The 15,027-nt window shown below is 43.7% G+C and overlaps 2 protein-coding genes across 6 annotated transcripts in view; one reads left to right on the top strand and one right to left on the bottom strand.

The window, feature by feature from the left end:
- The window catches only part of Morn2 (MORN repeat containing 2), a 7,626-nt gene extending 13 nt beyond the window's left edge, over nt 1–7,613 (bottom strand). The window contains exons 1-6 of one of the 4 annotated variants that reach the window (XM_042267598.2): nt 7,476–7,605; nt 6,643–6,738; nt 4,015–4,068; nt 3,542–3,648; nt 2,159–2,295; nt 1–211 (exon numbers count right to left, since the gene is read on the bottom strand). The exon at nt 1–211 is cut by the window's left edge and continues 13 nt beyond it. In XM_042267598.2, the coding sequence (XP_042123532.1) occupies nt 109–211; nt 2,159–2,295 (240 nt within the window). In that variant the 5' untranslated portion in view covers nt 3,542–3,648; nt 4,015–4,068; nt 6,643–6,738; nt 7,476–7,605 and the 3' untranslated portion in view covers nt 1–108. Of the gene's footprint in view, nt 212–2,158; nt 2,296–3,541; nt 3,649–4,014; nt 4,069–6,642; nt 6,739–7,475 lie in introns of all 4 variants that reach the window. The other 3 variants (XM_042267596.2, XM_076558688.1, XM_042267597.2) reach the window with 3 other exon arrangements.
- A 28-nt stretch (nt 7,614–7,641) lies between these two features.
- The window catches only part of Dhx57 (DExH-box helicase 57), a 51,984-nt gene continuing 44,598 nt past the window's right edge, over nt 7,642–15,027 (top strand). The window contains exons 1-2 of one of the 2 annotated variants that reach the window (XM_006988358.3): nt 7,642–7,765; nt 13,242–13,471. In XM_006988358.3, the coding sequence (XP_006988420.1) occupies nt 13,248–13,471 (224 nt within the window). In that variant the 5' untranslated portion in view covers nt 7,642–7,765; nt 13,242–13,247. The remainder of the gene's footprint in view (nt 7,766–13,241; nt 13,472–15,027) is intronic. The other variant, XM_016006813.3, reaches the window with a different exon arrangement.

Genomic DNA, 15,027 nt, shown 5'->3' with positions numbered 1-15,027 from the left:
AGTTTTATTGGTAAACTTACAGAGGGTGCAGGGCATGTCAGCTGAAGGTTTCGTCGCTTTGCCTGCAGGGGAGGTGCGGTGGCCGCATGGCGGCATTAGGCAGCAGGTCTACATGTAGAGCTTTAGTCTGAGGCCGGGGGCCGCCGTGAAGTGGAAGTTGCCGCTCCACTGCAGGCCCTGGATATCAGTGTACTCCCCCTCACCTTCCACCCTGCAGAAGGGACAAGTGAGCTCGCTCATTAATTAGGACGGGACATATACAGTCCAGACGCACGCTATCTGGCCTCCCATACTACACACCTGTTAAGGCACTTTACCTCTCTGCTTCCGATTTCTATCAAGAACCAGCACCCTGTGTCCATACACTAGGAAAACACACTACTTCAAACAAACACTGTCTGTGTGCACACTTTGGTGCTCATGGTTTCAGGGTCAGATAAACTAACTTTACACAAAACCAAACAGTCGACTCAAACTTGAAAACTGTGAATTGGTTATTTGGCTCAATAACCCAAATATTCATTTATCTAACAAATATTTCTTTTTTTGTTGTTGTTTTGTTTTGTTTTGGTTTTGTTTTTGTTTTTTTGAGACAAGGGTTTCTCTGTGTAGCTTTGCACCTTTCCTGGAACTCACTCTGCAGCCCAGCCTGGCCTCGAACTCACAAAGATCCTCCTGCTTCTGCCTCCCGAGTGCTGGGATTAAAGGCGTGTGCCACCACTGCTTCCTGGCCTAAACAAAATTTCTGCGTCGTCAGCTCTGTTTGAAGTGCTGTACATGGGTGGCGTTCTTTTGGCCCCACTGGAGTGGTGAAAACACACCTATATATGCAAACAGGCTTTATCCCACACACTGGCTTTTTCTCCCTTTATTAATATCAATGGAAGCAGTTTATGTCCTTGTTATAAACCTGGAGTCAAAAGAGGTGAATACCATTCTGTCCTTTTAGAAATGGATGCACACTGACTTCATAACGACTAGGTAGCATTTCCATTTCTAGATATATGAAAGGGATATTTATAAATGAACTTTATTTTCTTTTGAGACAGGGTCTCATGTAGCCCAGGTTGGCCTCACTGAACTTTGGAGTTTCCACCCTCGGGTGCTAGGCTTACCGGCATGGGCTGCTATGCCTGATTTTATGGGGTGCTATGCCTGATTTTATGGGGTGCTACGGTTTGAACCCAAAGCTTCATACGCGCTGGACAAGCACTCTATCACTAGGCTCCATCCCCACCCAATAATGAACTTTCTGGTGGCATGGTATTAGGTGAGATTATGCTTATAAAGCTACACTCCTGATTTATTTCACTTTTTCCCCTGCAATCATATGCTCAGAAATGACGAGAGTAGGTGCATTTCTAGTTTTAACATTATCTGATTTTTCTTACAATTTAAATGAGCATAATAAAAATGCTCACACACATCAGGTTAGAATGAAATAAATCATCATGAAATTAACCACAGGCCTGCTTTTTTACAAATGCAAATTGAGATACTTTAAGTGAAAATTATTCTTGGGCTAAGTTGGCTCAAGAATCACACATTGTCCACTCGCTCTGCACTAACAGAGACCACAGAGGCTGCGTTAAAAAGTCTAATAATCAAAACTGGATGGCAGTGACTCATGCCTTTAATCCCAGCACTCGGGAGGCATAGGCAGGAAAATGTCTGTGAGTTTGAGGCCAGCCTGGTCCACAGAGTGAGTTCTGGGACAGCCAGGGCTACACAGAGAAACCCTGTCTGGCAGGGGTGGTGGGGTGGGCAAGGGGTGGCTAATAATCTTTACAAAAATGATGTTCCGTTTTGGAAGGTTACATGGTCACAGCCTCCCTCTTACCTTCCCCAACCACTAAAATAACTCAGCCTTTTGTGGAGATCAAATACGCCACAAAGATTATTTAGTGCCGGGCGGTGGCAGCGCATGCCCTTAATCCCAGCACTTGGGAGGCAGAAGCAGGCAGATCTCTGTGAGTTTGAGGCCAGCCTGGTCTACAGAGTGAGATGCAGGACAGGCACCAAAACTACACAGAGAAACCCTGTCTCGGAAAAAAAACAAAGAAAAAAGATTAATTAGCATTAATTAAATACACTATTTAACAAGCACAACTAAAGAGAATCTTTTAGAATTATAATTGTTCTTAAAATTTAAGGTTACCTATTTTCATTGAAATTTCCAGTGTACTTTGCCCCAGTTGGGAATGTGTAAGTCCCCAGTCCATGAAACATATTGTTCTTAAATTGTCCTTCATACACGGCTCCTGAAAAATGCTCAAGTCTTCCAAATCCATTCATCTGTGTGTAAGAAAGGAAATGCTCAGGAACCAGCCTTCACTATACACACAAGCCTATCAGTAACATTATCTTCGTCATCTTTTTATCACCCCTTGTTTCTACAAAAGTAGACCTTTTTACCATTTTCTTCCCCTGTGTCTTTCTGTGAAGCCTACTAACTCAAATGTTCTGGGTCTGGGATATCTGAACATATGGGGGACCAAGGTGATGATAAACAGGATCCTCAAGATACCTAAGTACATCAGAAGTCTTAAAGAGCACCTGATGTCGTCAATTCAGAAAACAGTACACAGCAGTGGTTAAGAATGTGAATTTGGCTGGGTGGTGGTGGTGGTGGTGGTGGTGGTGGTGGTGGTGGTGGTGGTGGTGATGCACGCCTTTAATCCCAGCACTAGAGAAGCAGAGGTAAGCGGATCTCTGTGAGTTCGAGGCCAGCCTGGTCTACAGAGCGAGTTCCAGGAAAGCCAAGACTACACAAAAAGAAACCCTGTCTCAGAAAATAATAATAATAATAATAATAATAATAATAATAATAATAATAATAATGTGAATTTGGGGTAGAGTGATGGCTCACTGGAAGAGGTGCCTATCACATAACATGGGGACCTGAGTTTAGAGTGGGAAGTTGGGCATGAGGCTGACGAGAAGGCTCAGTGAGTTAATGTGGGTGCTCAAGCCTGACAACCCAAATTGATCCCAGGCCCTCGCATGGTGGACAGAGAGAGCCCTCTCACATACCCCGGCACTCACACGTAGATAAATAGATGTAATGATTTTTTAAATGTGAATTCAAGTAGAGCTGGGTACACATTCCTACTTTATCATTTCCCATCTGTATAAGAAACCCGAGTCTAATTTGTCTCATCTCTAAAAAAAGAGTATTAATGGGATCCATCTCATGAGGTCATCAAGATTAAATGGGAAAAAATTAATGTGTTTGGCTTTAATGGGAACTGAGAAAAATATTAATAATATTAGCTCTCATCATGAGTTTAATATTATGTATAGAAAACAGATGCTAAGTAAAACCATTTATCTTCATTATAGAGGCTAGTTTAAACACAGGTCTTGCTACATAGCCCAGGAACCCGAGATCCTCACACCTTGGCCTCCTACGTAACACCATTACAGCTGTGAGTTGCTAAACTAGCCTTAGTAAGTGTAGTTTTGACTAATACTGACATGCTTACTCATTTGACCCACAGGATTATTTATCCACTAGCAGAATGAACGACGATAACAATACCTTGTCATCTTTCCAGCTTCCCGTGTAGACAATTCCGTTAGGAGTGGTGTGGATGCCCGTCCCGTTCCTCTCATAGATCCCAGAAGCTGTTCTGGTACAGTCACCATCTAGTGAGGAAGGGGGCCTGGAGCTTTGACACGGGCAGTGTGGACTAGGTCGACGGAACAGTTATGTAGAAGCCTATTCACAACCGCCCCCCACCCCGTGTGTGGGTGTTGCTTAGTCTTTTGTTTTCCGGCTCCCTGGGACTAACTAAGGACCGGAATGGAAGACAGAGTCCTCGGGTCTCTAAGACATCCTGTCTAGATGTAATGGCTTTGATTGAAAGGTCTATGCATCTATTAGGTTGTCTGTTATTTCGTTTGAGTGAGATAATATGCCAATAACGGTTTTATAAAATGAGTTAGTCTTGTTTTTAAAACTCTAAACTATTGAATTTTCTGTATGGAGAGGTAATTAAAATGCATGCTTACCGTACTTGTCGCCATTTGGAAATATAAACTTTATCTTATACACTTCTGAAGATGCTTTAAGAGAGTGAAGAAAATAAAGGTAAGTCTGAATATTTTAATGTCACAAAACCTACAATAAATGTGTTTTCAGCACTATTCAGGTAAATTCTCTTCACAGAGGTGCAAACACCTCCTGACTGGCATTTCCATTGTCTGGTGTAGGGTCCGGAGAAAATAAGTAATTTCGCCTAGATGATCTATTTTTATTTACTTCTTAAAATTTTATTAGTATAACATTCACTTTTTGGTGGGGACAGGATCTCCCTAATGTAGCCCTAACTGGCTTGGAACTCATTAAGTAGACCCTGTCTTGAAAAAAGAAAAAGAAAAAATTTGTTTTGTTTTGTGTGTATGGTTGTTTTGCCAGAATGTATGTGTGTGTATCACATCTACGCCGGGCACCCCCAGAAGTCAGAAGAGAGCAAAAGATCTCCTAGAACTGGGATTACAGATGGTTGTGAAGTCGCCATGTGGGTGCTGGGAATTGAACCCACATCCTCTGCAAAAGCAGTACAGACATTGTTTGTTTCTTTCTTTCTTTCTTTTTCAAGACAGGGTTTCTCTATGTAACAAACAGCCTTGACTGTCCTAGAACTCTCTCTGTAGACCAGGCTGAGATCACAGAGATCTGCCTGCTTCTGCCTTGCAAGTGCCACCACTGCCCAGCCAGCCATTATTTTTAAAGATTTATTTTCTTTTATTTATTTTTTTCCGAGATAGGGTTTCTCTGTGTAGCTTTGGAGCCTGTCCTAGAACTCGCTTAGTAGACCAGGCTGGCCTCAAACTCATAAGTGCTTCTGCCTCCCAAGTGCTGGGATTAAAGGTGTGCGCCACCACAGCCCAGCTTAAAGATTTATTTTTTTTCATGTGTATGGGTATATTGTTTGCATGCATGTATATGCGCCTGTTGCTGGAGGGCTTTTCTCCAGGTTCCACCAAACCCCGCAGTCCCACAATCCACGTATAAAATAAATCACTCAGACGCTTATAATATTTATAAACTGTATGGCTGTGGCAGGCTTCTTGCTAACTGTTCCTATATCTTAAATTAACCCATTTTTATAAATCTATACCTTGCCACGTGGCTGGTGGCTTACCGGCGTCTTTACATGCTGCTTCTCCTGGCAGTGGCTGCAGTGTCTCTCCCCCTTCTTCCTGTTTCCTCAATTCTCCTCTCTCTTTGTCCCGCCTATACTTCCTGCCTGGTCACTGGCCATCAGTGTTTTATTTATATAGAGTGATATCCACAGCATGCGCCACATGCATGCCTGGTTCCTCAAAACTCAGAAAAGGGCATAAAATCTCCTGGAACTGGAGTTACAGATGGTTGTGAGCCACCATGTAGGTGCTGGGAATTGAACCCAGGTCCTCTGCAAGAGCAACAAGCGCTCTTAACTACTGAGCCATCTCTCCAGCCCCAAATACTATTATTTTTGTATTGTTAGGAACATGGCCTTGGGACTGATAACCATAGCCCCTTAGGATGGAAAGAGCTGGGTTCTTGCTCCAAAGCCACAGCTCCCCCGAGGCCCTGACCCCAGGCGATTACAGGCTCTTCCAAGCATATTCCTGGTTTTAGAAGAGCTGTGCTCTGTCTGTATACATCAGGGCCTCGGGGAGAGCCTTGGGTAAGCCCAGCTCCCAATTGGAAACAGAGATACTTTCAAAATATGAGGTTGTGAAGGGACAGAGACACAAAACTGCTTTATAAGTGTTTCACAATGCTTATCAGATTACCAAATCTGCTTGCGGCGCCCATGGGACTCAGGCTGTATTCTCCCTGAAACACGCCTGTCTTCTTTGGCTGAGAAACTACCTCTCATTCTGGAGCTGGAAACAGAATACAGTATTCCACGCTCTGGCCTCAGGCTACCTAGACGTCATCATTTTCTCTGGCCTAAGGCAAATGGCTCAGTTTCGTCATCCTGACGTTAACTAAATGGATGAACCTATACAAGCCATGAAGGCTCGTGTCTAGTTCTGGAGACACTGTCTATTGTTATTCTGTAGCCCTGGCTCAGATAAGGCCTCTCCCCAAAGTTTTTCTTCTTTCTTTTCACCCCTAAACCCCTCTAGTCTCAGAACTCGGGGTCCTACTAAAACAACGCCTTTGTGCCTGGACCCTATCACACTCATCTCAACTAAAACAGTGATCACGGATCAGTTAAATCTCTTTTCTCATCCCGCCACCTCGCTCCGTATCGAGTACTAACAGAAAATGCCTATTGAGGGGATGCATGGCCTTTGAGACACAACCACCAAGCACCTATTAAGAAGGACACTATTAAACACAATTGGTCCCACGGGAAACTGGACAAGCAGTCCTCAGCCGCTCTTCAAATTTCCTCGTCTTGTGCGGTTTTATTTTGGGGGAAATTTTCCTTTTTTGTTTGTTTGTTTGCTTTTAATGATGGTTTTTGGCTGATATTCGCGAGGAAGCAATGCTTTGTACCAGGCCACCACTGAAAGGGAATCCCATCTAAGAGAGCACATTGCTTTTGGGCCCTCTGCTGGAAAAGCGGAATCAAGTCTCCCACGCCTTTTATGTCCTCTAGTGCCAAGGTGTCACACTTTGTGAATGTGAAATACCTTATTCCTTCTTTATGATATGCAACTGTAGCTTTGTCCAAGGTGGTTTTGATGATCTTACTTAGAATGTTTTCTCTCCAGATGATGATTGAGAAGCTAATAAAAGAATAAAAATAGGGTGCCGGTACCCTCACCGTCACAAATCTGTTTTCTGGTTGTTTGGTGGTGTTTTGTTTGTTTTGTTCTGTTTTTAAGGTGATGCTGGACGTCTGCAATTTTGTTCAGATGGCTGCGGGGACTGGAAAAGCTGTTGTTATTATCGATGCATAACATTCTGCTATTATTGGTCTTTATATATATAATTTATAAATAGATTTATATAAAGCTATATACAGGTATAATTTGAATTTCTGAAAACTTTAGCTGTGCTACCAACTTTGGGGGAGGGGAAAAGTACCCCGTTTTTACCGTGTTGCGTGGGCAATGAGCAGAAATCAGCAGCCATATTAGTCTAGAAACATTGAGCTCAATTTCTTCTCCACTTGTACAGGGGTAACTTCAGTGTAGTAAATATGTAAGGCTTTATCTATGCGCGCTGGATGGCAGAAACTAATAAAATATTCTCTAAATTACAGGGATGACGTTTCCACATTCAAGACCCTGGATGAGGTGAGCTAGCAGGAACCTCTGTGATTGCTACAGATCGGGCACCGTAAAGGAAACAAATCCGGAGAGACAGCGAACCAACGACAGACTCGGGAGGCCCACGCCATCTCTCGGACTCCCGGAGGCCGGGGGGTGCCGTCGAGCCCCTCCACCCCAGGGGCTCCGGGTCCATCCGCTCCAGGGAAAGGCGCCCTTCCCGCCGCGTCCTGGGAGGAAGCCGCACTCACTTGACGGAGACGGGTTGGACAGACTGTCGCGACTCTGCGATTCCCCCTGGCTCGCCAGCTCTGCGGCCTTGCAAGGGAGCTGGGCGCTAGGACGGAGCGGGGCTCGGTTGCTGGGGCGACCGGGCGACCTCTCCCCCCGGAAGCGAACACGCCAGGAACCAATCGGAAGACGCTTGGGCGGGGCGGCGGCTGCGGGTGAGGTCCGAGAGGGAGGCCGAGCCCAGCTCGGATCGGACCCCGACCCTGGGTGCCGCCTCCTGAGTGCCGCGGCCGGCGACGCTGCAAGCCAGGTACGGCCTGACGTGGCGTGTGCGGGGCCGTGCGGGGCCGTGCTGGGGTCGGGGTGGCCAGGCTCGCCTCCCCGCCTCCCCTCTCCAGTGATCACAGCCCAGGACCATCCTGCCCCAGTGTGTCCCTGCCTGTCAGCCCCCCGGCCAGTGAACCCAGGACCTGCAGGATCCCCGAGACACCCCCCGGGACCTGCAGACCCCAGGGGGGGACCTGCAGCCGAGGTTGTCCACGCACGAGGCTCCGAACAGGGTTGGATTGGAGGGGCTCCAGCCCCATTTCCTGTCTGTGGCTCCGTGGCGACCCGAGGGACGATTGGGGGGGAAAGGGTTGGAGAAGATGTAGGTTGAAGAAAGGAAGCTTGCATGGCCCCGGGTCGGAATGGAGCTCGGCGATGCATAGTAATCAGAGAGCTTTGCCTGGGAGGCGAGTGGAGTGGGTTCGGTTTCCATCACCCCAGCTTGGGGATGCTGTAACGTGGGAGCCAAACTCGGGGGTGAAACAAAGGATCCTTTTAGAGCCAAACTTAGATTCGGTGTCTATGGTAAAGAAAGATGAAAGCTTGCCAGACCCGATAGGTAGTGGATTATGCAAGCTGGTTTGTATTCTATAGGAAACATCTGTTAATGTAGTCAGTCGTATTGGATGCCACTATAACCATTCAATCTTGGTTCAGGTTTTTGTGTGCAAGAAATCACAGGGCAAGTTGGAAATGTAACCTTTTGTGTGTTGGTGTGAGGCAACTTGTTTTAAATCGGTACGGAATCCTTTTGCCTATTTCGGACCCTTTCTTAGTGTATGAATTAACCCGAACTGGGTGGTTTGAGTGATGAGATGTTTGATGTGTGTATGTTTTCCTTTCTTCCTAAATTAAAAACAAAAGATATGCCATTATTGATGTACAGCACTAGAGAATTCAATTTATGTCATTCCTTTACTCACCTGTTAAGCATTTAACGCCATTATTATTATTATTATTATTATTATTATTGTGAGTGTATGTGAATCTACTGCTGTCTTAGAAAACTTGTAACTTGGACTTATGATGTTCTTACCAAGGGGGGATCTGGAATTAGAGGGAAATTAAAAGGCTTGAATTTTAAAACACCACTCCCCTCCCAACAATGTTTCTCTTTGTAGCCCTAGCTGTCCTAGAACTCATTCTGTAGACCATGTGTGGGCCTGGAACTCAAAGATCCATCTGCCTCTGCCTCCGGAGTGCTGGGACTAAAGGCGTGCGCCACCACTGCCCAGCGAGTTCTAAATTTTAAATTGAAAGAGGGCATCATTTGTGTTTTGTTTCTGTATTTATGGTGTTTGGGCATTGGGGCGGGGGTCCTACCCACCATGGAGAAACTGTCCTTTCAGAGCTAGCTAATGAACAACTCACCAGTGAAGGTGCTGTTAATATAAAAAACTAACCAATCTTGGGTTCAAATCCCAAACCACTACTTTTATCTAACTTTTACACTCCAGCTAATCACTGTCACTAACCTAAGTCAACCTGAAGTCAGGTACCACAGCTAAGGTGAGAGGATGTAGTAGGGGAGCTAAACTAATCAGTTATCAAGAAGATTGTCTTATACACACACACACACACACACACACACACACACACACACACACACACACACACACACACACACACACACACACACACACACACACACACACACACAGCATTCCACCAAGGCCAGATTGCCCTGATTTGTATATATTAGCCCGAACGAGAAACAACACTTACTTCTTAGGAGTTAGCATCCTAACCTGCTACAAAGTCTCCCTGCCTCGTATACTTTTGCATCATCCCGCCCCTCCTGTCTACAGCCAGTGGAGTTTCAGTGTAAACAACTTATGTCTCCGCCCCCCAATTTTTAAGCCATGGGGGGGGAGTGTTTTTGTTTTGTTTTGTTTTGTTTTTCTCTAACCTGAACAAGTATACTAGTTTCCTAATTGAGGTACTGGTTTCTCTTCATACACACTCTGATCTTATCCCGACATCCAGTCCCCATCCAGTCCTGGGGCCTCCCGTTGATGTTCTGGACTTGAAACCTATGCATCTGCCATTGTTGTTACTCAAAGTATTCTTTTCACTAATGTTTCATGGCTCACTCTCTCCATTTGTTCATGGACTAAGAGGTTATCTGGAGAGGCATTCGTCAACGACTCTGTAAGAGCCTTGGTTGTTTTTTTGGGTTTTTTGTTTTTGTTTTTTTTGTTTTGTTTTGTTTTTTCTAGTAAGTTTTTGTTGTTTTTTTTTTTTTTTGTTTTTCGAGACAGGGTTTCTCTGTGTAACATCCCTGACTGTCCTGGAACTTGCTCTGTAGACCAGGCTGGCCTTGAACTCAGAGATCCGCCCGCCTCTGCCTCTGCCTCTCGAGTGCTGGGAGTAAAGGTATGCACCACCACTGCCCGGCTCTAATAATTTTTATGGTTTTTGAAATTATAATTTCATCACCCCTGCATCCTTTTCCTCCTTCTAACCCCTCCCTCATACCTCCCTTGCTTTCTCTTAAATTCATGGCTTCTGTTTCTTTTATTGTTGTTACATATGTACATATGTGTGTGTATATATATGTAGACACACACACATATATGAATAAATACAACCTGCTCAGTCCATATAATGTTACTTGCATATTTATGACCTCAGAGCTGACCACTTGGTTTTAAATGACCAATTGGGGGGCTCTTTCCTGAGGAGAACCATTTCCCCCCCTTCTGTGTTAGCATTTCCATCGGTGCCCTTGTTCGGGTCTTATCCAGGCAGCCATGTTGAGGAAACCTCATGGGTGTAGCCTTTCTGGCACTTCTAGGAGACGCAATCTCACAACAGAGTTCCTGTTCCTCTTGCTCTTACAATCCTTCTGTCCCTTCAGCAGTGATCCCTGAACCTAAGGTGCAGGAGTTGTTATTGGTGTATCAGTTGGGACTGGACACCACACCATCTCTCCTTCTCTGCCTTTGGATCGATTGTAATTTTCTGTAATGGTTTTGTCTGTTGCAAAAAGAGGTTTCTTTGATGAGGGGTGAGAATTGTCAGATTTCAGAGCTCAGAGTAAAGAGAAAGAAGGCAGAGAGTTACCAGCCGTTGGTTGCTACCAAGGTGTGCATGCCACTATTACCCCCTTAGGGTTATTGTGCCTGGCTGGTTGTTGTGTTTCATAGATATTGAAGCTGGGCAAGACGATTTGCTTCTCTCTCATGGAAGCTTGCATGGTGCTTTCTGATACCATGAAAGCTACTCCTCAGGGAGGAGGCTTTCAGGTCAGATCCAGCTCAGCTCCTTTGGGCACTATGTCTGAAGTGCATGGTGTCTTCAGCAAAGGAACACCTTCCACCTCTAGGGAGCAATCAGTTCTCTGTTGCTGTAGTTCGAATATTATCTGTCCCCTCAAAAACTTGTATTGAGCCAGTGGTAATACATGTCATTAATCCCAGCACTCAGGAGGCAGAGGCTGGTGGATCTCTGTGAGTTCGAGGCCAGCCAGGGAAGTTACACAGAGAAACCCTGTCTCAAAAAAAAGCAAAGCAAACAAAAAAAAAATTTATTTTGATATTGATTAACCAGTATTAGGAGTTGGATTCTTTAAGGGTGATTAGGTAATTAAAAGAGATTAATGCCTCAAGGGAGAGAAATCAATCTCACAAGATAGTCACTATAAAGCAAGGCCATCCCTTGTGCTTTGCCTCTTCCTTAAGCCCTCTTGCCCCTCTTCCCTTCTGCCCTGCCAAGACCTACCAAGTTCAAGACTCTGGCTGTCATCTGCTCAGATGCAGTGTGCTTTGAACTTCCTAATGCTCAGAACTGTGAGCCCGAATAAACCTTCGGTCTTTGTAAAGTACCCAATCTTACGTATTCTGGTAGAGCAGAGGAAAACAGACTAAGTCTTGATGGATAGTCCCTGTGTTTTATTATCCACCAGACCCTCTAGAAAGGAAGCCTCACAAAGCATGACTTCTGTCTTAGTTGTCAAACCCCCAAGATCCCCCACATAAATGTTCAATACTTATTTGTAGAATAGACAAATTCATGAATGAATCTTCATTCTCACAGAAATTATTCATTAACTGTCAGTCATTCACACCCCAGCACATGTTTAATTCCTGCTTTCTGCCAGATGTTATACTTGCGATCAAAATCGACATAGTTACTGCCTCCAAAGAGCTTTCTAGGTGTAGGAGAGGAAGACAAAATAAACACTCAGTACGTACACACATACATAAAATCAGGAAGGATCTTGAAGAAAAAAGACCAACAGATCTAGTTTGAATATCTGTATTTGTGAGTTGATCAATTTGTGCCTGCTTTTAATTTCTAATTTCATTTTATTTTCGTGGCAAAGCATGTTTTGTATTATTTCTGTCTTCTAAAAGTTTATTGAGGTAGCTGGGCATGGTGGCGCCTGCCTTTAATCTCAGCACTCAGGGGGCAGAGGCAGGTGGGTCCCTGAGTTTGAGTTTGAAGCCAGTCTCGTCTGCAGAGTGAGATCCAGGACATTCCTTGTTGCTCATCGACTAGTTCTATCATATGGAAGTGGGTGCTACTGTTACTACATGTCTGTTTGTGAATTTGGCTGCTTTATTGTCGGGTATATATATGCTTATACTTGTATCTTTCTTCTTAGTTGACCCTTTTATAATTACAATGTACCTTTTTTATCTCAAGTAACATTTTTTTGTTCTATATAGTCTATTCTGTTTGATATTCACATAGCTGTTCTACCTTTCCTATAATTTCTTATTGGCACATAATATATCTGGAACATAAATTATCAGATATTTAATTCATTTTTCCATCCTTTTGTTTGTATATTTGAATTTATAGTTCCTTCCTTAAAAAAAAAAAAGGATGAGCCTGAAAATCTTTTTGATTGGATTATTTATTCCATTCACATTTATTGTTATAATTAATATGGTGGGAGTTATGTCTATCATAACATTCTAGTTGTTGTTAACTATATCTTGTGTCTGTTCCTTTGTTTCTAGTTTACTCTGTCCTGCTTTCTATTTGAAATAGTCATTAAATATTTCCAGTGTATTTTTAATGATTTCTTTTTATTTTGTTTTGTTTGTTGAGACAGGATTTCTCTGTGTAGCCCCAGCTGTCCTGGAACTCACTATGTAGACCAGGCTGGCCTCAAACTCAGAGATCCACCTGCCTCTGCCTCTCAAATGCTGGGATTAAAGACATGTGTGTGTTTAACTTCCTCCGTGTATCTCTCATGTACATTCTAGGTTAAGAAAGCTATGTCAGAGAAATTTACTAAATGTTAGTCCTAAGGTACATGTATTTGTAACAACAACAACAACAAAAAGTATGTGAAGCAATTTAGCCAATCTGCCCCCAACCTCACCCATTTAAAATGTGTATTTTTCTTTATTTATTTAAAGCAGGCTTTATCCACTTCTATGATCAAAAAAGGACTGCTATTTTTATGTGGTTTACGGTTTCTATATTAATTTTTTGTCTTTCAGGTGAAAATGAGTTCTTCTGTAAGAAGGAAAGGCAAGCCAGGCAAAGGGGACGGAAAGGGGTCTTCTAGAGGAGGAAGAGGAGGCAGGGGTCACACGAATAAATCTCACGGGGGCGGCTGTGGCGGCGGCGGCGGTGGCGGCGGCGGCGGCGGCGGTAGGAAGGCATCGAATAGAATTTGGGATGATGGCGATGACTTTTGTGTCTTCACTGCATCAAAGCGCACACCCAGGTCAATATGCATTTCCCTACATCTTCTTTGTGTGTGTGTTTGTATGTGGGTGCTGTGGGGTAAATGTGGAGCTCAAAGGACAGTGTGTGGAGTTGGATTTCTCTTCTACCATGTGGGTCCCAGGGACCAAACTCAGCTCATCAGGCTTGGTCGCAGGCACCTTTACCCAGAGGGTCTTGTTACCAGACCTTTGTTCAACTTTTTGAATGTTTGGATATGGAAACAGTTTCTTTTTTTTTTTTTTTTTTTTTTTCTTGGTTTTTCGAGACAGGGTTTCTCTGTGTAGCTTTGCGCCTTTCCTGATACTCACTTTGGAGACCAGGCTGGCCTCGAACTCACAGAGATTCGCCTGCCTCTGCCTCCCGAGTGCTGGGATGAAAGGCGTCCGCCACCACCACCCGACAATTTTTCTTCTTCAATGAATGGGTGGGCATGGCTTCCTCACCACCTGCGGGAAACAGTTTCAATCCCTAATATGTGGTATGACCAAGAAGTGGGTGTGAATGAGTAATTCTTTTCCAGTTAATTGTTCTCTTCTAAATTTCTGGCAGTATCTCTCTATATAACCTTTTTAAAGCATGATGGTAAATGACAACTTTTTTTAGTAAGTAGGTTGAACTCTGACCTTAATTACGTTGTAACACTGAACTGAATATAATGTTACTATTGAGTTAAATGTTTATAGGAGAGTCAATACTTGAAGAGATAAAGTATAACAAAGTTTAAAATCTTAAGTATTGCCAGGCGGTGGTGGCACACGCCTTTAATCCCAGCACTGGGGAGGCAGAGCCAGGCGGATCTCTGTGAGTTCAAGGCCAGCCTGGGCTACCAAGTGAGTTCCAGGAAAGGCGAAAAGCTACACAGAGAAACCCTGTCTCAAAAAACAAAAAACAAAACAAAACAAAATCTTAAGTATTCTGTAGACTTCGTAGGTCGGTGTTAAAATTAAACAGCCCAAAATGCAATCTGACTGTGTCTTTCTAGTTAATGAGTTTCATACTCGCCAACTAGATCAGTCATTATCTGATGGTATTTCATGTGGTGGCTGGTAACAGATGACAGCCAATCTTCTCTCATATCCAGCTTTTAATTAATGAAGAGACAGAATTCTAGTAAGTCTAATGGGTGATAAAAAGTAAATATAGCCAGGCTGTGGTGGTGCACACCTTTAATCCCAGCACTCGGGAGGCTGAGGCAGGCAGATCCCTGTTAGTTCAAGATTAGCTTGGTCTACAAAGTGAGTTCCAGGACAGCCAGGGCTACACAGAGAAACCGTGTCTAAGAAAATAAAGAAACAAAATTAAGTATACCTAGTACATGTTATACAGTATAAATATAAAATTCCCATTGACTCCTAAGCTGTACTAAGTTGTATATGGGATTCTTTGAGATGGACAGACTTCATTAGAACCATCACATACATAAATGTATTCATAGGAATTACTCATCTGACTATTAGTAAGAAAGGAATATAAGTAGATTCAAGGTTTGATGATATCATAGATCATACATACTTTTAGCCTAAGTGAATTCAACTGTATGCATTCAGAAAGAAG

The sequence above is a fragment of the Peromyscus maniculatus genome, chromosome 22 (assembly GCF_049852395.1).
Source record: "Peromyscus maniculatus bairdii isolate BWxNUB_F1_BW_parent chromosome 22, HU_Pman_BW_mat_3.1, whole genome shotgun sequence".
In the NCBI taxonomy this organism is placed as follows: domain Eukaryota; kingdom Metazoa; phylum Chordata; class Mammalia; order Rodentia; family Cricetidae; genus Peromyscus; species Peromyscus maniculatus.
The sequence above is the reverse complement of the archived record's forward strand: the minus strand, read 5'-3'. Positions and strand labels throughout refer to the sequence as shown.